The sequence below is a fragment of the Coregonus lavaretus genome (assembly GCF_964263955.1).
Source record: "Coregonus lavaretus genome assembly, contig: HAP1_SCAFFOLD_359, whole genome shotgun sequence".
Classification (NCBI taxonomy): Eukaryota; Metazoa; Chordata; class Actinopteri; order Salmoniformes; family Salmonidae; genus Coregonus; species Coregonus lavaretus.
Window position 1 is genome coordinate 221,214 of NW_028161076.1, and position 21,404 is coordinate 242,617.

The window sequence follows — 21,404 nt, forward strand, 5'->3', positions numbered from 1 at the left end:
CGCCTCCAACATCGTTTTAGAGAATTTGTTAGTACGTCCAACCAGCCTCACAACTGCAGACCACGTGTAACCACGCCAGCCCAGGACCTCCACATCCGGCCACAATCAACAGCCTGATCAACTCTATGTGAAGGAGATGTCGCGCTACATGAGGCAAATGGTGGTCACACCAGATACTGACTGGTTTTCTGATCCATGCCCCTACCTATTTTTAAAGGTATCTGTGACCAACAGATGCATATCTGTATTCCCAGTCATGTGAAATCCATAGATTAGAGCCTCATTTATTTATTTCAATTGACTGATTTCCTTATATGAACTGTAACTGAACTATATGAAATTGTTGCATGTTGCATTTATATTTTTGTTCAATGTAGAAATAATTATGCTCAGAGTGGGGAATTCCGACCTGATTTAAGCGTAAATGGAACGTAGTTCCCTTTTTATCCACTTTTCTCTCTATGCGTATTCTGACCTTGAATTTAAGCATGAGAATAGCATTCTATTCACCCACTATTTGTTTAGGGTGGTCGATCAAAGAAATGAAGGTGTGGCTGATGTGTTTCTACAGATACGCCCTATTCTGACCTTGACTTCCTGTAATTCCCTCATAATTCCACTACACGCGACGAAAACCTGTCGGTTCCAAGTGGAACAACATCTAGCCTACTTTCTTTTTCCTGACAGAAACAACACCATTCTCCATGCACTGGAATTTACAACTTGATAAGAGCTATTGGTAAGAGCTAGGTAACTGAGGAAGCCGTTTGGAGAAGGGATTGGAAATATACATTTCAATTGTTTTAGATATATTTTACCTTCTGATCGCTGGAGAGAAATGTGAAACCAGTCATATCGCAGCAAACTGAACCAACATATCACCTTTTCCACAGTGAAGTTTCTGAAATGCTGGCCTTTATAACTGTCAGGGATGAAATGTGGAGACCCAAGCTATAGGCTTCTGTAGCCATGCGCAAATGACAGTACAGCGCCAAACCTACTGAGTTGATTTATGATTTCTAGAATGTTTTAATTAGATTCCTGGACTTTTCACTGTATATTTTACAATTTGTATGGTGTTAAATATTAGCCCCTTTCGGTAGCCACCGTCAGTTATACCCAGTTACATTTAGAACTGTCACTTTAGTGTTCGTTTTCTGACATTTTGCATCATTCCATTCCATTGTTTACCTTTCTTTCCTCTGTCTTCATGTGGTTGTTCCTGAGGATCGCTAGCAATAGTGGATCATATTAGGCTAACGTATTACAACTTGTGCAATAATTTGGGACATGTAGCCTATTTGAATCAAGGGCGATTTAAAAAAACTTTTTAAAACGCATTTCCTGCAATCATTTCTTTTTTATTCAAATAAATTATTGGGCGGGACTAATCGACCTGTTCTGAATGTTGGGGGGGACATGTCCCCCTATCCCCTGTGGCAATTTCGCCTATGATTTGAATCATTATGGAACGCAGACCATACATAGCAGTTTAAACCTGGAGCCTGGCGCACGGTTCAGGACAACTGGACTGTTGTCATCACAGTTCCATGATTAGTGATGATTATTAGGGTGGATTTATAGGACTACTGTTCCATGATTAGTGAGGATTATTAGGGTGGATTTATAGGACTGCTGTTCCATGATTAGTGAGGATTATTAGGGTGGATTTATAGGACTACTGTTCCATGATTAGTGATGATTATTAGGGTGGATTTATAGGACTGCTGTTCCATGATTAGTGATGATTATTAGGGTGGATTTATAGGACTACTGTTCCACGATTAGTGATGATTATTAGGGTGGATTTATAGGACTGCTGTTCCATGATTAGTGATGATTATTAGGGTGGATTTATAGGACTGCTGTTCCATGATTAGTGATGATTATTAGGGTGGATTTATAGGACTGCTGTTCCATGATTAGTGATGATTATTAGGGTGGATTTATAGGACTACTGTTCCATGATTAGTGATGATTATTAGGGTGGATTTATAGGACTGCTGTTCCATGATTAGTGATGATTATTAGGGTGGATTTATAGGACTGCTGTTCCATGATTAGTGATGATTATTAGGGTGGATTTATAGGACTACTGTTCCACGATTAGTGATGATTATTAGGGTGGATTTATAGGACTACTGTTCCATGATTAGTGATGATTATTAGGGTGGATTTATAGGACTACTGTTCCATGATTAGTGATGATTATTAGGGTGGATTTATAGGACTACTGTTCCATGATTAGTGATGATTATTAGGGTGGATTTATAGGACTACTGTTCCATGATTAGTGATGATTATTAGGGTGGATTTATAGGACTGCTGTTCCACGATTAGTGATGATTATTAGGGTGGATTTATAGGACTGCTGTTCCATGATTAGTGATGATTATTAGGGTGGATTTATAGGACTGCTGTTCCATGATTAGTGATGATTATTAGGGTGGATTTATAGGACTGCTGTTCCATGATTAGTGATGATTATTAGGGTGGATTTATAGGACTACTGTTCCATGATTAGTGATGATTATTAGGGTGGATTTATAGGACTACTGTTCCATGATTAGTGATGATTATTAGGGTGGATTTATAGGACTGCTGTTCCATGATTAGTGATGATTATTAGGGTGGATTTATAGGACTACTGTTCCATGATTAGTGATGATTATTAGGGTGGATTTATAGGACTACTGTTCCATGATTAGTGATGATTATTAGGGTGGATTTATAGGACTGCTGTTCCATGATTAGTGATGATTATTAGGGTGGATTTATAGGACTACTGTTCCATGATTAGTGATGATTATTAGGGTGGATTTATAGGACTACTGTTCCATGATTAGTGATGATTATTAGGGTGGATTTATAGGACTGCTGTTCCATGATTAGTGATGATTATTAGGGTGGATTTATAGGACTGCTGTTCCACGATTAGTGATGATTATTAGGGTGGATTTATAGGACTGCTGTTCCATGATTAGTGATGATTATTAGGGTGGATTTATAGGACTACTGTTCCATGATTAGTGATGATTATTAGGGTGGATTTATAGGACTACTGTTCCATGATTAGTGATGATTATTAGGGTGGATTTATAGGACTGCTGTTCCATGATTAGTGATGATTATTAGGGTGGATTTATAGGACTACTGTTCCATGATTAGTGATGATTATTAGGGTGGATTTATAGGACTACTGTTCCATGATTAGTGATGATTATTAGGGTGGATTTATAGGACTGCTGTTCCACGATTAGTGATGATTATTAGGGTGGATTTATAGGACTGCTGTTCCATGATTAGAGAGGATTATTAGGGTGGATTTATAGGACTGCTGTTCCATGATTAGTGATGATTATTAGGGTGGATTTATAGGACTACTGTTCCATGATTAGTGATGATTATTAGGGTGGATTTATAGGACTACTGTTGCATGATTAGTGATGATTATTAGGGTGGATTTATAGGACTGCTGTTCCATGATTAGAGAGGATTATTAGGGTGGATTTATAGGACTGCTGTTCCATGATTAGAGAGGATTATTAGGGTGGATTTATAGGACTGCTGTTCAATCCCTATTGGACACTTTTCTCACCTTCCAATATTTCATGGATTGAACAGTTGAATATGGCAACTTTCAGGATGAATCAAACCACTGTAGTTTTGATTCACCAATATATTTAGTGTGTAAAGGCTCTCAAACTTTCCTATCCCTAAATAATATACAATATCAGAGTATTTTTTAATCTACCAATTGGTGCTGAAAAGGAAACAAATGTATGTATTTCCATGGCTTTCTGTCATTGATCCCAAATATTCTGAACCGTTCTCTCCATATATTCTAGTGAGTCTGTCGAAACTTCTAATTAAAGGTACACCAAATTTAAAGAGATGACTTTAGATAAATGTAAACCCTATTGGTGGTAAAGCATCAATACCTTAGTAATACAGTGGTAGTAAGTTATGTTTCTGTTCTCAGGTCAGATCGTTGTAATGTAGAAATGTTACTCTTCATATAAAACTGTAGCAGGGATCTGTAGTTTTATGTAGCAGGAATCTGTAGTTGGATCTGTAGTTTTATGTAGCAGGGATCTGTAGTTTTATGTAGCAGGGATTTGTAATTTTATGTAGCAGGGATCTGTGGCAGACCAAACTCATCCACCAGAACACCGTCCTGGAAACACAAGAAAATACGTGTTAAAAAAAACCTAGGGTCAATGTCCGCGCCCCTGCGGAAATCTAATTAGCATTATACAAAATAACAATAATACATCTGTCAGTTTAAGCTTGAGATGTGTTTTTTTGCTTGGGCTCCGTCTCAACCCCATCTGCGGTGAAAGGTGACAGTGCTAGAGCAGTGTTTGTCAGACCATGAGACATCCCGAAAATCGGTCTTCTCACGAAAACGTCTGTAGCGTCCGAACGGTTTGGACTACATACTAGTACCCCCTCTATGAAAAGGTGGGACTCGCACGAACATGTCGGTTGTTTTGCTCTAGGACGCCCACAAGCCCCACAAGACTAGTATGAAGGTAGCTGGGTACCAGTTAAAGAAATTAATGGAAGTACAGTGCATTCGGAAAGTATTCAGACATGTGTGCAAATTTAAGTATTCAGACCATTTGCTATGAGACTCGAAATTGAGCTCAGGTGCACCCTGTTTCCATTGATCATCTTTGAGATGTTTCTACAACTTGATTGGAGTCCACCTGTGGTAAATTCAATTGATTGGACATGATTTGGAAAGGCACACACCTGTCTATATAAGGTCCCACAGTTGACAGTGCATGTCAGAGCAAAAACTAAGCCATGAGGTCGAAGGAATTGTCCGTAGAGCTCCGAGACAGGATTGTGTTGAGGCACAGATCTGGGGAAGGGTACCAAAAAATTTCTGCAGCATTGAAGGTCCCCAAGAACACAGTGGCCTCCATCATTCTTAAATGGAAGAAGTTTGGAACCACCAAGACTCTTCCTAGAGCTGGCCACCCGGCCAAACTGGGCAATCGGGGGAGAAGGGCCTTGGTCAGGGAGGTGACCAAGAACCCAATGGTCACTCTGACAGAGCGCCAGAGTTCCTCTGTGGAGATGGGAGAACCTTCCAGAAGGACAACCATCTCTGCAGCACTCCACCAATCAGGCGTTTATGGTAGAGTAGCCAGACGGAAGCCACTCCTCAGTAAAAGGCACATAACAGCCCACTTGGAGTTTGCCAAAAGGCACCTAAAGGACTCTCAGACCATGAGAAAAAAGATTATTTGGTCTGATGAAACCAAGATTGAACTCTTTGGCCTGAATGCCAAGTTTCACGTCTGGAGGAAACCTGACACCATCCCTACGGTGAAGCATGGTGGTGGCAGCATCATGCTGTGGGGATGTTTTTCAGCGGCAGGGACTGGGAGACTAGTCAGGATCGAGTGAAAGATGAACAGAGCAAAGTACAGAGAGATCCTTGATGAAAACCTGCTCCAGAGTGCTCAGGACCTCTGGGGTGAAGATTAACCTTCCAACAGGACAACGACCTGCCAGAGCCCGGACTTGAACCCGATCGAACGCCTCTGGAGAGACCTGAGAATAGCTGTGCAGCGACGCTCCCCATCCATTGTGACAGAGCTTGAGAGGATCTGCAGAGAAGAATGGGAGAAACTCCCCAAATACAGGTGTGCCAAGCTTATAGCGTCATACCCAAGAAGACTCAAGGCAGTAATCGCTGCAAAAGGTGCTTCAACAAAGTACTGAGTAAAGGGTCTGAATACTTACGTAAATGTGATATTTCAGTTTTTTATTTTTAAATACATTTGCTAAAATGTCTAAAAACCTATTTTTGCTTTGTCATTATGGGATATTGTGTATAGATTGATGAGAAAAATAATAATTTAATCAATTTTAGAACAAGGCTGTAAAGTAACAAAATGTGGAAAAAGTCAAGGGGTCTGAATACTTTCCGAATGCACTGTATACGTTCACTACATGACCAAAAGTATGTGGACACCTGCTGGTCATACATCTCATTCCAAAATCACATCCATTAATATGGAGTTGGTCCCCCTTTGCTGCTATAACAGCCTCCACTCTTCTGGGAAGGCTTTCCACTAGATGTTGGAACATTGCTGTGGGGACTTGCTTCCATTCAGCCACAAGAGCATTAGTGAGGCCGGGCACTGACGTTGGGCGATTAGGCCTGGCTCGCAGTCGGCGTTCCAATTCATCCCAAAGGTGTTGGATGGGGTTGAGGTCAGGGCTCTGAGCACATCCCAAAGGTGTTGGATGGGGTTGAGGTCAGGGCTCTGAGCACATCCCAAAGGTGTTGGATGGGGTTGAGGTCAGGGCTCTGAGCAGGCCAGGGCTGTGTCTTACCTTGTTGGTTTTACTGTTGTTGGGTCTGCCCTCTGGGATGGACGGGGCAGAGGAAGCCTCATCCAGGTAGGAACTGTCATCATCCAGTAACAACTCATCCCCAAGGGCATCCAGCTCTGACAACACACAACAACATCAACCAGCTCTTTAGACACACCCCTACCTGCTATTAGACACACCCCTACCTGCTGTTAGACACACCCCTACCTGCTGTTAGACACACCCCTACCTGCTGTTAGACACACCCCTACCTGCTGTTAGACACACCCCTACCTGCTATTAGACACACCCCTACCTGCTGTTAGACACACCCCTACCTGCTATTAGACACACCCCTACCTGCTATTAGACACACCCCTACCTGCTGTTAGACACACCCCTACCTGCTGTTAGACACACCCCTACCTGCTGTTAGACACACCCCTACCTGCTGTTAGACACACCCCTACCTGCTGTTAGACACACCCCTACCTGCTGTTAGACACACCCCTACCTGCTATTAGACACACCCCTACCTGCTGTTAGACACACCCCTACCTGCTATTAGACACACCCCTACCTGCTATTAGACACACCCCTACCTGCTGTTAGACACACCCCTACCTGCTGTTAGACACACCCCTACCTGCTTCCAGGTCGTCCTCGTCTATCTCAGGAGTGGTCCTCTGTAGCTCAGCTGGTAGAGCACGGCGCTTGTAATGCCAAGGTAGTGGGTTCGATCCCCGGGACCACCCATACACAAAAAATGTATGCACGCATGACTGTAAGTCGCTTTGGATAAAAGCGTCTGCTAAATGGCATATTATTATTATATTATTATTATTATTATAGTTCCGTAGCTCCGACTCAGAGACTCCTGCACCTCGTTGGCGTCCTCCATCATATCCTCCAGCTGATCCTGTAGGTCCTACACCACATCATACATGACATCATAAAGAAGCTGTACAGCCTATAATGTGAGGTAACTGATATCAAGAGATGAAATGTGTTACTTCTATCTGATCGATCTTCACGTCCTTGTAAGCCCTCTTCATCTCTCTAGCTCCAATCTTCATAGCCTCCACCTGGGAACCAACACCACAGAGGAGTACTATTACACGGCTGACAAGTAGTCAAGTACTGATCAAACCCATTCCCACTGCTTTGCTTGCATGTTACGCTGCTTGTGGGAAAGAATAGAACTGAACTGAGACAGATTGTAGTGTGAGGCATTACAGTTAAAGCAGTTTTTGTATTCTGATCATGGAGTTCTGAACACATCATGCGTCTACACCTACATGTAAATGTGTCTACCGTGTCCACAGTGTGTCCAGATTCCCTTTTCCCGCACTATATTCAAATGCCAGTATGCATTCTAGAAAACGGTGGAACAGGCTAAATCTGATAATACAACAACAACTTCATGGCAGTAGCCAACTACTGTAGCTAACTAGCCAGCTAACCTCTGTAGCTAGCCAGCTAACCTCTGTAGCTAACTAGCCAGCTAACCTCTGTAGCTAGCCAGCCAGCTAACCTCTGTAGCTAACTAGCCAGCTAACCTCTGTAGCTAGCCAGCTAACCTCTGTAGCTAACTAGCCAGCTAACCTCTGTAGCTAGCCAGCCAGCAAGCTAGCAAGCACAGCTAAAGGGATTGCAAACGGGTTAGCATAACTCTAGCCAAACATAGATAGCTGGTTAGCAATTATGAGGCCAGCAAACACGTTCCTCAAAGGCTAGGAACGTATTTCCTCCAACGTTATAATGAAAGGTGCCTCTCGCTCGCAAAACACACGTTTTCTGGAGACTTGAAGGCGGAATGCTGATGACATCAGACACTGTATGCACTTTCAGTAACCTGATTGTGTCCAGAATGAAGATAAATCCGCACTGTGTAGTAACAGGGTAGTAACAGGGTAGTAACAGGGTAGTTACAGGGTAGTTACAGGGTAGTAACAGGGTAGTAACAGGGTAGTAACAGGGTAGTTACAGGGTAGTAACAGGGTAGTTACAGGGTAGTTACAGGGTAGTTACAGGGTAGTAACAGGGTAGTTACAGGGTAGTTACAGGGTAGTTACAGGGTAGTAACAGGGTAGTTACAGGGTAGTTACAGGGTAGTAACAGGGTAGTTACAGGGTAGTTACAGGGTAGTAACAGGGTAGTTACAGGGTAGTAACAGGGTAGTTACAGGGTAGTAACAGGGTAGTTACAGGGTAGTAACAGGGTAGTAACAGGGTAGTAACAGGGTAGTAACAGGGTAGTTACAGGGTAGTAACAGGGTAGTTACAGGGTAGTAACAGGGTAGTAACAGGGTAGTAACAGGGTAGTAACAGGGTAGTAACAGGGTAGTTACAGGGTATTAACAGTGTAATTACAGTGTTATTGGTGTAGTTAGTGTAGTTACTGTGTATTTATAGGTTAGTTAGTGTAATTACAGTGTTATTGGTGTAGTTAGTGTAGTTAGTGTGTATTTATAGGTTAGTTAGTATAATTACAGTGTTATTGGTGTAGTTAGTGTGTATTTATAGGTTAGTTAGTATAATTACAGTGTTATTGGTGTAGTTAGTGTGTATTTATAGGTTAGTTAGTATAATTACAGTGTTATTGGTGTAGTTAGTGTAGTTACTGTGTATTTATAGGTTAGTTAGTGTAATTACAATGTTATTGGTGTAGTTAGTGTAGTTACTGTGTATTTATAGGTTAGTTAGTATAATTACAGTGTTATTGGTGTAGTTAGTGTAGTTAGTGTGTATTTATAGGTTAGTTAGTGTAATTACAGTGTTATTGGTGTAGTTAGTGTAGTTACTGTGTATTTATAGGTTAGTTAGTGTAATTACAGTGTTATTGGTGTAGTTAGTGTAGTTACTGTGTATTTATAGGCTAGTTAGTGTAATTACAGTGTTATTGGTGTAGTTAGTGTAGTTACTGTGTATTTATAGGCTAGTTAGTGTAATTACAGTGTTATTGGTGTAGTTAGTGTAGTTACTGTGTATTTATAGGTTAGTTAGTGTAATTACAGTGTTATTGGTGTAGTTAGTGTAGTTACTGTGTATTTATAGGCTAGTTAGTGTAATTACAGTGTTATTGGTGTAGTTAGTGTAGTTACTGTGTATTTATAGGCTAGTTAGTGTAATTACAGTGTTATTGGTGTAGTTAGTGTAGTTACTGTGTATTTATAGGTTAGTTAGTGTAATTACAGTGTTATTGGTGTAGTTAGTGTAGTTACTGTGTATTTATAGGTTAGTTAGTATAATTACAGTGTTATTGGTGTAGTTAGTGTAGTTAGTGTGTATTTATAGGTTAGTTAGTGTAATTACAGTGTTATTGGTGTAGTTAGTGTAGTTACTGTGTATTTATAGGTTAGTTAGTATAATTACAGTGTTATTGGTGTAGTTAGTGTAGTTACTGTGTATTTATAGGTTAGTTAGTATAATTACAGTGTTATTGGTGTAGTTAGTGTAGTTAGTGTGTATTTATAGGTTAGTTAGTGTAATTACAGTGTTATTGGTGTAGTTAGTGTAGTTACTGTGTATTTATAGGTTAGTTAGTGTAATTACAGTGTTATTGGTGTAGGTAGTGTAGTTACTGTGTATTTATAGGCTAGTTAGTGTAATTACAGTGTTATTGGTGTAGTTAGTGTAGTTACTGTGTATTTATAGGCTAGTTAGTGTAATTACAGTGTTAGTGTTACACCTGCGAGGTTGTCGGGAGAGGTCGTGTTTTTCTCTGGCTGGAGGTAAGCAGGAGGTAAGCTACATGTAGTGTTGAGTAAAGCTTAACCATGTGTTAGATCGTAGGTAGGTAGTTAGCTGTAGTTAAGTATTGTATTTATTGTAGGTTAGTATTGTTGTTATTGTAGGTTTCCGTGGGTAATTGTGGGTTAGTATCGAGGCACGAGGCTAGCTAGCTAGCGGGTAGCTACTGGTAACGATTAGCAACGCTGGAGAGCTGGTTCCAATGGTAATGTAGTCCTAGCCAACGTTTAACTTTTGCTTAACCATGTATTAGATCATAGGTAGGTAGTTAGCTGTAGTTAGGTATTGTATTTACTGTAGGTTAGTATTGTTGTTATTGTAGGTTTCCGTGGGTAATTGTGGGTTGGTATCGAGGCACGAGGCTAGCTAGCTAGCGGGTAGCTACTGGTAACGATTAGCAACGCTGGAGAGCTGGTTCCAACGTTTAATTTTTTATTTTATTTTTTTGCTGCGTTGTGAAGGGAACTCGACACGGACTTGAATTGTCTGTTTGGTGTGCTGACACACTCTTGGCAGTTTGTTGTGGCCAGGTGTTGATGCTAAGTTGTGTGTTAATGGATGCTAGCTTGCAGGTTGGCTACGGCGTCATAGCTAGGCTTCGTGGGTTGTTGTGGGTAGTTACTGTGTCTTGGCAGTGTCCTCGGCCGTGCCGGCTGTAGCACGAAGCTAGCTAGCTAGCCGTTCTTCAAACAGAGTCAACACAGTGGCCATTGCTAGCTACCCAACATGACCAGCTGGCTGTACTGTAGTAGCTAACCACAATATACTTGTCCTAGCTAGCCAACTTCTAATCATTGCTGCGTCATGAAAAGAACTTGACAAAGACACGAATGATCTGTTTAGTGTGTTATCACATTATTGGTGGTTTGTTGTGACCAAGTGTTGGTGCTAAACGGTGTGTTATTGTTATTGGATGCTAGTCTGCTAGTTGGCTATGGTGTCATAGTTGGCTAGCTGAACAAAGTGGGTTGAGTCTATTCCTTTAAACATTGAACCGCTGTGGTTCACAACAATTCTGATTTCCAAAGGCGGAAGTTGGGAGAGTTTTTTGTTCGGGTGGTTCAGTGAAACAATTTTAGTTTCTGAGGTAGAAGTTTTTGGTGAGGGAGGCCCTGCTCTCTCCGCTCCCAGATGCTTAGTCCATTTCATTCCGATCTCCTCTGCATTTTTGTAGCCATTTGCTACAGCCTGTCAACTATGCCTCTGCCTATCCCTGTTCTCTCCTCTCTGCACAGGCTACACAAACGCACCACACCGCGTGGCTGCTGCCTCTCCAACCTGGTGGTCCCTGCACGCACCACCCACGTGGAGTTCCAGGTCGCAGGCAGCCTCTGGAACTGCCGTTCTGCTGCCAACAAAGCTGACTTCATCCCAGCCTATGCCAACCTCCAGTCCCTCGACTTCCTGGCGCTGACGGAAACATGGATCACCACTGAAAACACCGCTACTCCTACTGCTCTCTCCTCGTCTGACCATGTGTTCTCGCATACCCCGAGAGCATCTGGTCAGAGGGGTGGTGGTACAGGAATCCTCATCTCTCCCAAGTGGACATTCTCAATTTTTCCCCTAACCCATCTGTCTATCTCCTCATTTGAATTCCATGCTGTCACAGTCACTAGCCCATTTAAGCTTAATATCCTTGTCATCTATCGCCCTCCAGGTTCCCTTGGAGAGTTCATCAATGAGCTTGACGCCTTGATAAGTTCCTTCCCTGAGGATGGCTCACCCCTCACAGTTTTGGGGGATTTCAACCTCCCTATGTCCACATTTGACTCATTTCTCTCTGCCTCCTTCTTTCCACTCCTCTCCTCTTTTGACCTCACCCTCTCACCGTCCCCCCCTACTCACAAGGCAGGCAATACGCTTGACCTCATCTTCACTAGATGCTGCTCCTCTACTAATCTCACTGCAACTCCCCTCCATGTCTCCGACCACTACTTTGTTTCCTTTTCTCTCTCACTCTCCTCCCACACTACTCACTCTGCCCCTACACAGATGGTAATGCGCCGCCGCAACCTTCGCTCTCTCTCTCCCACTACTCTCTCCTCTTCCATCCTATCATCTCTTCCCTCTGCTCAATCCTTCTCCCTCCAATCTCCTGATTCTGCCTCCTCAACCCTCCTCTCCTCCCTTTCTGCATCCTTTGACTCTCTGTGTCCCCTATCCTCCCGGCCGGCTCGGTCCTCCCCTCCAGCTCCGTGGCTTGATGACTCATTGCGAGCTCACAGAACAGAGCTCCGGGCAGCGGAGCGGAAATGGAAGAAAACTAAACTCCCTGCCGACCTGGCATCTTTTCACTCCCTCCTCTCTACATTTTCTTCATCTGTTTCTGCTGCTAAGGCCACCTTCTACCACTCTAAATTCCAAGCATCTGCCTCTAACCCTAGGAAGCTCTTTGCCACATTTTCCTCCCTCCTGAATCCTCCCCCCCCCCCCCCCTCCTCTCTCTCTGTGGATGACTTCGTCAACCACTTTGAAAAGAAGGTTGACGACATCCGATCCTCGTTTGTTAAGTCTAATGACACTGCTGGTCCTGCTCACACTGCCCTACCCTATGCTTTGACTTCTTTCTCCCCTCTCTCTCCAGATAAAATCCTGCGACTTGTGACTGCAGGCCGCCCAACAACCTGCCCGCTTGACCCCATCCCCTCCTCCCTTCTCCAGACCATCTCCGGTGACCTTCTCCCCTACCTCACCTCGCTGATCAACTCATCCTTGACCGCTGGCCATGTCCCTTCCGTCTTCAAGAGAGCGAGAGTTACTCCCCTTCTCAAAAAACCAACACTCGACCCCACTGATGTCAACAACTACAGACCAGTATCCCTTCTTTCTTTTCTTTCCAAAACTATTGAGCGTGCCGTCTTTAGCCAACTCTCTTGCTATCTCTCTCAGAATGACCTTCTTGATCCAAACCAATCAGGTTTCAGGACTGGTCATTCAACTGAGACTGCTCTTCTCTGTGTCACGGAGACTCTCCGCACTGCTAAAGCTAACTCTCTCTCCTCTGCTCTTGTCCTTCTAGACCTGTCTGCTGCCTTTGATACTGTGAACCATCAGATCCTCCTCTCCACCCTCTCCGAGATGGGCATCTCCGGCGCGGCTCACTCCTGGATTGCGTCCTACCTGACCGGTCGCTCCTACCAAGTGGCGTGGCGGGAAGCTGTCTCCGCACCACGTGCTCTCACCACTGGTGTCCCCCAGGGATCGGTTCTGGGCCCTCTCCTTTTCTCCCTATACACCAAGTCACTTGGCTCTGTCATATCCTCACATGGCCTTTCCTATCATTGCTACGCTGACGATACACAACTAATCTTCTCCTTTCCCCCTTCTGATAACCAGGTGGCGAATCGCATTTCTGCATGTCTGGCAGACTTATCAGTATGGATGACGGATCACCACCTCAAGCTGAACCCTGGCAAGACGGAGCTGCTCTTCCTCCCGGGGAAGGACTGCCCGTTCCATGATCTCGCCATCACGGTTGACAACTCCGCTGTGTCCTCCTCCCAGAGTGCGAAGAGCCTAGGCGTGACCCTGGACAACACCCTGTCGTTCTCCGCCAACATCAAGGCGGTGACCCGCTCCTGCAGGTTCATGCTCTACAACATTCGGAGAGTGCGACCCTGCCTTACACAGGAAGCGGCGCAGGTCCTGGTCCAGGCACTTGTCATCTCCCGTCTGGACTACTGCAACTCGCTGTTGGCTGGGCTCCCTGCCTGTGCCATTAAACCCCTACAACTCATCCAGAATGCCGCAGCCCGTCTGGTGTTCAACCTTCCCAAGTTCTCTCACGTCACCCCCCTCCTCCGCACACTCCACTGGCTTCCAGTTGAAGCTCGCATCCGCTACAAGACCATGGTGCTTGCCTATGGAGCAGTGAGGGGAACGGCACCTCTGTACCTTCAGGCTCTGATCAGTCCCTACACCCAAACGAGGACATTGCGTTCATCCACCTCTGGCCTGCTGGCTCCCCTTCCTCTGCGGAAGCATAGCTCCCGCTCAGCCCAGTCAAAACTGTTCGCTGCTCTGGCACCCCAATGGTGGAACAAGCTCCCTCACGACGCCAGGACAGCGGAGTCACTCACCACCTTCCGGAGACATTTGAAACCCCACCTCTTTAAGGAATACCTGGGATAGGATAAAGTATTCCTTCTAACCCCCCCCCCCCCCCCCCCCCCCCCCCCAAATTGTAAAGTGGTTATCCCACTGGCTATAGGGTGAACGCACCAATTTGTGAGTCGCTCTGGCTAAGAGCGTCTGCTAAATGACGTTAATGTGCCCTTGAGCAAGGCACTTAACCCTAATTGCTCCTGTAAGTCGCTCTGGTTAAGAGCGTCTGCTAAATGACTAAAATGTAAAATGTAAATGTAATTGGTGTAGTTAGTGTAGTTACTGTGTATTTATAGGCTAGTTAGTGTAATTACAGTGTTATTGGTGTAGTTAGTGTAGTTACTGTGTATTTATAGGTTAGTTAGTGTAATTACAGTGTTATTGGTGTAGTTAGTGTAGTTACTGTGTATTTATAGGTTAGTTAGTATAATTACAGTGTTATTGGTGTAGTTAGTGTAGTTAGTGTGTATTTATAGGTTAGTTAGTGTAATTACAGTGTTATTGGTGTAGTTAGTGTAGTTACTGTGTATTTATAGGTTAGTTAGTATAATTACAGTGTTATTGGTGTAGTTAGTGTAGTTACTGTGTATTTATAGGTTAGTTAGTATAATTACAGTGTTATTGGTGTAGTTAGTGTAGTTACTGTGTATTTATAGGTTAGTTAGTGTAATTACAGTGTTATTGGTGTAGTTAGTGTAGTTACTGTGTATTTATAGGTTAGTTAGTATAATTACAGTGTTATTGGTGTAGTTAGTGTAGTTACTGTGTATTTATAGGTTAGTTAGTGTAATTACAGTGTTATTGGTGTAGTTACAGTGTAGTTACTGTGTATTTATAGGTTAGTTAGTATAATTACAGTGTTATTGGTGTAGTTAGTGTAGTTACTGTGTATTTATAGGTTAGTTAGTGTAATTACAGTGTTATTGGTGTAGTTAGTGTGTATTTATAGGTTAGTTAGTATAATTACAGTGTTATTGGTGTAGTTAGTGTGTATTTATAGGTTAGTTAGTATAATTACAGTGTTATTGGTGTAGTTAGTGTAGTTACTGTGTATTTATAGGTTAGTTAGTGTAATTACAGTGTTATTGGTGTAGTTAGTGTAGTTACTGTGTATTTATAGGTTAGTTAGTATAATTACAGTGTTATTGGTGTAGTTAGTGTAGTTAGTGTGTATTTATAGGTTAGTTAGTGTAATTACAGTGTTATTGGTGTAGTTAGTGTAGTTACTGTGTATTTATAGGCTAGTTAGTGTAATTACAGTGTTATTGGTGTAGTTAGTGTAGTTACTGTGTATTTATAGGTTAGTTAGTATAATTACAGTGTTATTGGTGTAGTTAGTGTAGTTACTGTGTATTTATAGGTTAGTTAGTGTAATTACAGTGTTATTGGTGTAGTTAGTGTAGTTACTGTGTATTTATAGGTTAGTTAGTGTAATTACAGTGTTATTGGTGTAGTTAGTGTAGTTACTGTGTATTTATAGGTTAGTTAGTGTAATTACAGTGTTATTGGTGTAGTTACTGTGTATTTATAGGTTAGTTAGTGTAATTACAGTGTTATTGGTGTAGTTAGTGTAGTTACTGTGTATTTATAGGTTAGTTAGTATAATTACAGTGTTATTGGTGTAGTTAGTGTAGTTACTGTGTATTTATAGGTTAGTTAGTGTAATTACAGTGTTATTGGTGTAGTTAGTGTAGTTACTGTGTATTTATAGGTTAGTTAGTGTAATTACAGTGTAGTGTAGTTACAGTGTAGTTATGGTGTAATTATGTGTAGTGTCGTTACAGTGCAGTTAGTGTGTAGTTAGTGTAGTTCCAGTGTAGTTAGTGTCATTACGGTGTAGTTACGGTGTAATGTAGTTATAGTGTAGTGTCGCTATGGTGTAGTTATGGTATAGTTATAGTGTTGTGTAGTTTTCGTGTAGTTAATGTAGTTACAGTGTAGTGTAGTGTAGTTACAGTGTAGTGTAGTTATAGTATAGTTAGTATAATGTAGTTACAGTGTAGTTAGTGTAGTCTAGTTATAGTGTAGTGTAGTTATGGTGTAGTTCTAATGTAGTTATGGTGAAGTTACAGTGTAGTTATAGAGTAGTTATGGTGTAGTTACAGTGTAATGTAGTTATAGTGTAGTTATAGTGTAGTGTAGTTATAGTATAGTGTAGTTAGTATAATGTAGTTAGTGTAGTTATAGTGTAGTGTAGTTATAGTATAGTGTAGTTAGTATAATATAGTTAGTGTAGTTATAGTGTAGTGTAGTTATAGTATAGTGTAGTTATAGTATAGTGTAGTTAGTATAATGTAGTTAGTGTAGTTATAGTGTAGTGTAGTTATAGTATAGTGTAGTTATAGTATAGTGTAGTTAGTATAATATAGTTAGTGTAGTTATAGTGTAGTGTAGTTATAGTATAGTGTAGTTATAGTATAGTGTAGTTAGTATAATATAGTTAGTGTAGTTACAGTGTAGTGTAGTTATAGTATAATGTAGTTAGTGTAGTTATAGTGTAGTGTAGTTATAGTATAGTGTAGTTAGTATAATGTAGTGTAGTGTAGTTAGTGTAGTTACAGTGTAGTTATAGTATAGTTAGTATAATGTAGTTAGTGTAGTTATAGTATAGTTATAGTGTAGTGTAGTTATATTGTAGTTAGTATAATGTAGTTAGTGTAGTTACAGTGTAGTGTAGTTATAGTGTAGTTATAGTGTAGTTATAGTGTAGTGTAGTTATAGTGTAGTTATAGTGTACAGTAGTTATAGTATAGTTATAGTGTAGTTACAGTGTACAGTAGTTATAGTATAGTTATAGTGTAGTTATGGTGTAGTGTAGTTATAGTGTAGTTACAGTGTAGTGTAGTTACAGTATAGTGTAGTTATGGTGTAGTTAGTGTAGTTACAGTGTAGTTAGTGTAGTTACAGTATACAGTAGTTATAGTGTAGTTATGGTGTAGTTATGGTATAGTGTAGTTAGTATAATGTAGTTAGTGTAGTTATAGTGTAGTGTAGTTATAGTATAGTGTAGTTAGTATAATATAGTTAGTGTAGTTATAGTGTAGTGTAGTTATAGTATAGTGTAGTTATAGTATAGTGTAGTTAGTATAATGTAGTTAGTGTAGTTATAGTGTAGTGTAGTTATAGTATAGTGTAGTTATAGTATAGTGTAGTTAGTATAATATAGTTAGTGTAGTTATAGTGTAGTGTAGTTATAGTATAGTGTAGTTATAGTATAGTGTAGTTAGTATAATATAGTTAGTGTAGTTACAGTGTAGTGTAGTTATAGTATAATGTAGTTAGTGTAGTTATAGTATAGTGTAGTTAGTATAATGTAGTGTAGTGTAGTTAGTGTAGTTACAGTGTAGTTATAGTATAGTTAGTATAATGTAGTTAGTGTAGTTATAGTATAGTTATAGTGTAGTGTAGTTATATTGTAGTTAGTATAATGTAGTTAGTGTAGTTACAGTGTAGTGTAGTTATAGTGTAGTTATAGTGTAGTTATAGTGTAGTGTAGTTATAGTGTAGTTATAGTGTACAGTAGTTATAGTATAGTTATAGTGTAGTTACAGTGTACAGTAGTTATAGTATAGTTATAGTGTAGTTATGGTGTAGTGTAGTTATAGTGTAGTTACAGTGTAGTGTAGTTACAGTATAGTGTAGTTATGGTGTAGTTAGTGTAGTTACAGTGTAGTTAGTGTAGTTACAGTATACAGTAGTTATAGTGTAGTTATGGTGTAGTTATGGTGTACAGTAGTTATAGTGTAGTTATGGTGTAGTTAGTGTAGTTACAGTATACAGTAGTTATAGTGTAGTTATGGTGTAGTTACAGTGTACAGTAGTTATAGTGTAGTTATAGTGTAGTTATGGTGTACAGTAGTTATAGTGTAGTTATGGTGTAGTTAGTGTAGTTACAGTATACAGTAGTTATAGTATAGTTATGGTGTAGTTAGTGTAGTTACAGTGTACAGTAGTTATAGTGTAGTTATAGTGTAGTTATGGTGTAGTTAGTGTAGTTACAGTATACAGTAGTTATAGTGTAGTTATAGTGTAGTTATGGTGTACAGTAGTTATAGTATAGTTATGGTGTAGTTAGTGTAGTTACAGTGTACAGTAGTTATAGTGTAGTTATAGTGTAGTTATGGTGTACAGTAGTTATAGTATAGTTATGGTGTAGTTAGTGTAGTTACAGTGTACAGTAGTTATAGTATAGTTATGGTGTAGTTATGGTGTACAGTAGTTATAGTGTAGTTATGGTGTAGTTAGTGTAGTTACAGTATACAGTAGTTATAGTGTAGTTATAGTGTAGTTATGGTGTACAGTAGTTATAGTGTAGTTATGGTGTAGTTAGTGTAGTTACAGTGTACAGTAGTTATAGTATAGTTATAGTGTAGTTATAGTGTAGTTATAGTGTAGTTATAGTGTAGTTATGGTGTACAGTAGTTATAGTATAGTTATAGTGTAGTTATGGTGTAGTTAGTGTAGTTACAGTATACAGTAGTTATAGTGTAGTTATGGTGTAGTTATGGTGTACAGTAGTTATAGTGTAGTTATGGTGTAGTTAGTGTAGTTACAGTATACAGTAGTTATAGTGTAGTTATAGTGTAGTTATGGTGTACAGTAGTTATAGTGTAGTTATGGTGTAGTTAGTGTAGTTACAGTATACAGTAGTTATAGTGTAGTTATAGTGTAGTTATGGTGTAGTTACAGTGTACAGTAGTTATAGTGTAGTTATAGTGTAGTTATGGTGTACAGTAGTTATAGTGTAGTTATAGTGTACAGTAGTTATAGTATAGTTATAGTGTAGTTACAGTGTACAGTAGTTATAGTATAGTTATAGTGTAGTTATGGTGTAGTTAGTGTAGTTACAGTGTACAGTAGTTATAGTATAGTTATAGTGTGGTTATGGTGTAGTTACGGTGTAGTTCCTAGTGTAGTTAGTAACAGTTCTTACTGTAGTTTTAGTGTCCTTTTAGTGACTGGATGGCGTAGTTGGGTTATGGTGTAGTTACAGTGTAGTTAGTAACAGTTCTTACTGTAGTTTTGGTGTCCTTGAGGGACTGTATAGTGTAGTTGGCCTGTTCCATGTTGAAGGACTGCTGAGCCAGCTGGTCTCTCTGGCCCTCATACCTGGAATATAACATGGTCATTATTCAAACCTGGAATATAACATGGTCATTATTCAAACCTGGAATATAACATGGTCATTATTCATACCTGGAATATAACATGGTCATTATTCATACCTGGAATATAACATGGTCATTATTCAAACCTGGAATATAACATGGTCATTATTCAAACCTGGAATATAACATGGTCATTATTCATACCTGGAATATAACATGGTCATTATTCAAACCTGGAATATAACATGGTCATTATTCAAATCTGGAATATAACATGGTCATTATTCAAACCTGGAATATAACATGGTCATTATTCAAACCTGGAATATAGCATGGTCATTATTCAAACCTGGAATATAACATGGTCATTATTCAAACCTGGAATATAACATGGTCATTATTCATACCTGGAATGGCTCACCCCCATACCTGGAATGGCTCACCCCTCACAGTTTTGGGGGATTTCAACCTCCCTATGTCCACATTTGACTCATTTCTCTCTGCCTCCTTCTTTCCACTCCTCTCCTCTTTTGACCTCACCCTCTCACCGTCCCCCCCTACTCACAAGGCAGGCAATACGCTTGACCTCATCTTCACTAGATGCTGCTCCTCTACTAATCTCACTGCAACTCCCCTCCATGTCTCCGACCACTACTTTGTTTCCTTTTCTCTCTCGCTCTCCTCCCACACTACTCACTCTGCCCCTACACAGATGGTAATGCGCCGCCGCAACCTTCGCTCTCTCTCTCCCACTACTCTCTCCTCTTCCATCCTATCATCTCTTCCCTCTGCTCAATCCTTCTCCCTCCAATCTCCTGATTCTGCCTCCTCAACCCTCCTCTCCTCCCTTTCTGCATCCTTTGACTCTCTGTGTCCCCTATCCTCCCGGCCGGCTCGGTCCTCCCCTCCAGCTCCGTGGCTTGATGACTCACTGCGAGCTCACAGAACAGAGCTCCGGGCAGCGGAGCGGAAATGGAAGAAAACTAAACTCCCTGCCGACCTGGCATCTTTTCACTCCCTCCTCTCTACATTTTCTTCATCTGTTTCTGCTGCTAAGGCCACCTTCTACCACTCTAAATTCCAAGCATCTGCCTCTAACCCTAGGAAGCTCTTTGCCACATTTTCCTCCCTCCTGAATCCCCCCCCCTCCTCTCTCTCTGTGGATGACTTCGTCAACCACTTTGAAAAGAAGGTTGACGACATCCGATCCTCGTTTGTTAAGTCTAATGACACTGCTGGTCCTGCTCACACTGCCCTACCCTATGCTTTGACTTCTTTCTCCCCTCTCTCTCCAGATAAAATCCTGCGACTTGTGACTGCAGGCCGCCCAACAACCTGCCCGCTTGACCCCATCCCCTCCTCCCTTCTCCAGACCATCTCCGGTGACCTTCTCCCCTACCTCACCTCGCTGATCAACTCATCCTTGACCGCTGGCCATGTCCCTTCCGTCTTCAAGAGAGCGAGAGTTGCTCCCCTTCTCAAAAAACCAACACTCGACCCCACTGATGTCAACAACTACAGACCAGTATCCCTTCTTTCTTTTCTTTCCAAAACTATTGAGCGTGCCGTCTTTAGCCAACTCTCTTGCTATCTCTCTCAGAATGACCTTCTTGATCCAAACCAATCAGGTTTCAGGACTGGTCATTCAACTGAGACTGCTCTTCTCTGTGTCACGGAGACTCTCCGCACTGCTAAAGCTAACTCTCTCTCCTCTGCTCTTGTCCTTCTAGACCTGTCTGCTGCCTTTGATACTGTGAACCATCAGATCCTCCTCTCCACCCTCTCCGAGCTGGGCATCTCCGGCGCGGCTCACTCCTGGATTGCGTCCTACCTGACCGGTCGCTCCTACCAAGTGGCGTGGCGAGAAGCTGTCTCCGCACCACGTGCTCTCACCACTGGTGTCCCCCAAGGCTCAGTTCTAGGCCCTCTCCTTTTCTCCCTATACACCAAGTCACTTGGCTCTGTCATATCCTCACATGGTCTCTCCTATCATTGCTACGCTGACGATACACAACTAATCTTCTCCTTTCCCCCTTCTGATAACCAGGTGGCGAATCGCATCTCTGCATGTCTGGCAGACATATCAGTATGGATGACGGAT

General features: G+C 41.5%; 1 protein-coding gene across 1 annotated transcript in view; it reads right to left on the reverse strand.

Annotated features, from left to right (window-relative positions):
* Positions 1 to 4,126: 4,126 nt before the first annotated feature.
* The window catches only part of LOC311121120 (charged multivesicular body protein 5-like), a gene marked incomplete at its 3' end in the record, with an annotated part of 44,865 nt that continues 27,587 nt past the window's right edge, over positions 4,127 to 21,404 (reverse strand). The window contains exons 5-10 of the mRNA XM_084195652.1: positions 19,211 to 19,304; positions 7,350 to 7,421; positions 7,187 to 7,264; positions 6,983 to 7,013; positions 6,358 to 6,473; positions 4,127 to 4,177 (exon numbers count right to left, since the gene is read on the reverse strand). Of these exons, the coding sequence (XP_084051778.1) occupies positions 4,127 to 4,177; positions 6,358 to 6,473; positions 6,983 to 7,013; positions 7,187 to 7,264; positions 7,350 to 7,421; positions 19,211 to 19,304 (442 nt within the window). The remainder of the gene's footprint in view (positions 4,178 to 6,357; positions 6,474 to 6,982; positions 7,014 to 7,186; positions 7,265 to 7,349; positions 7,422 to 19,210; positions 19,305 to 21,404) is intronic.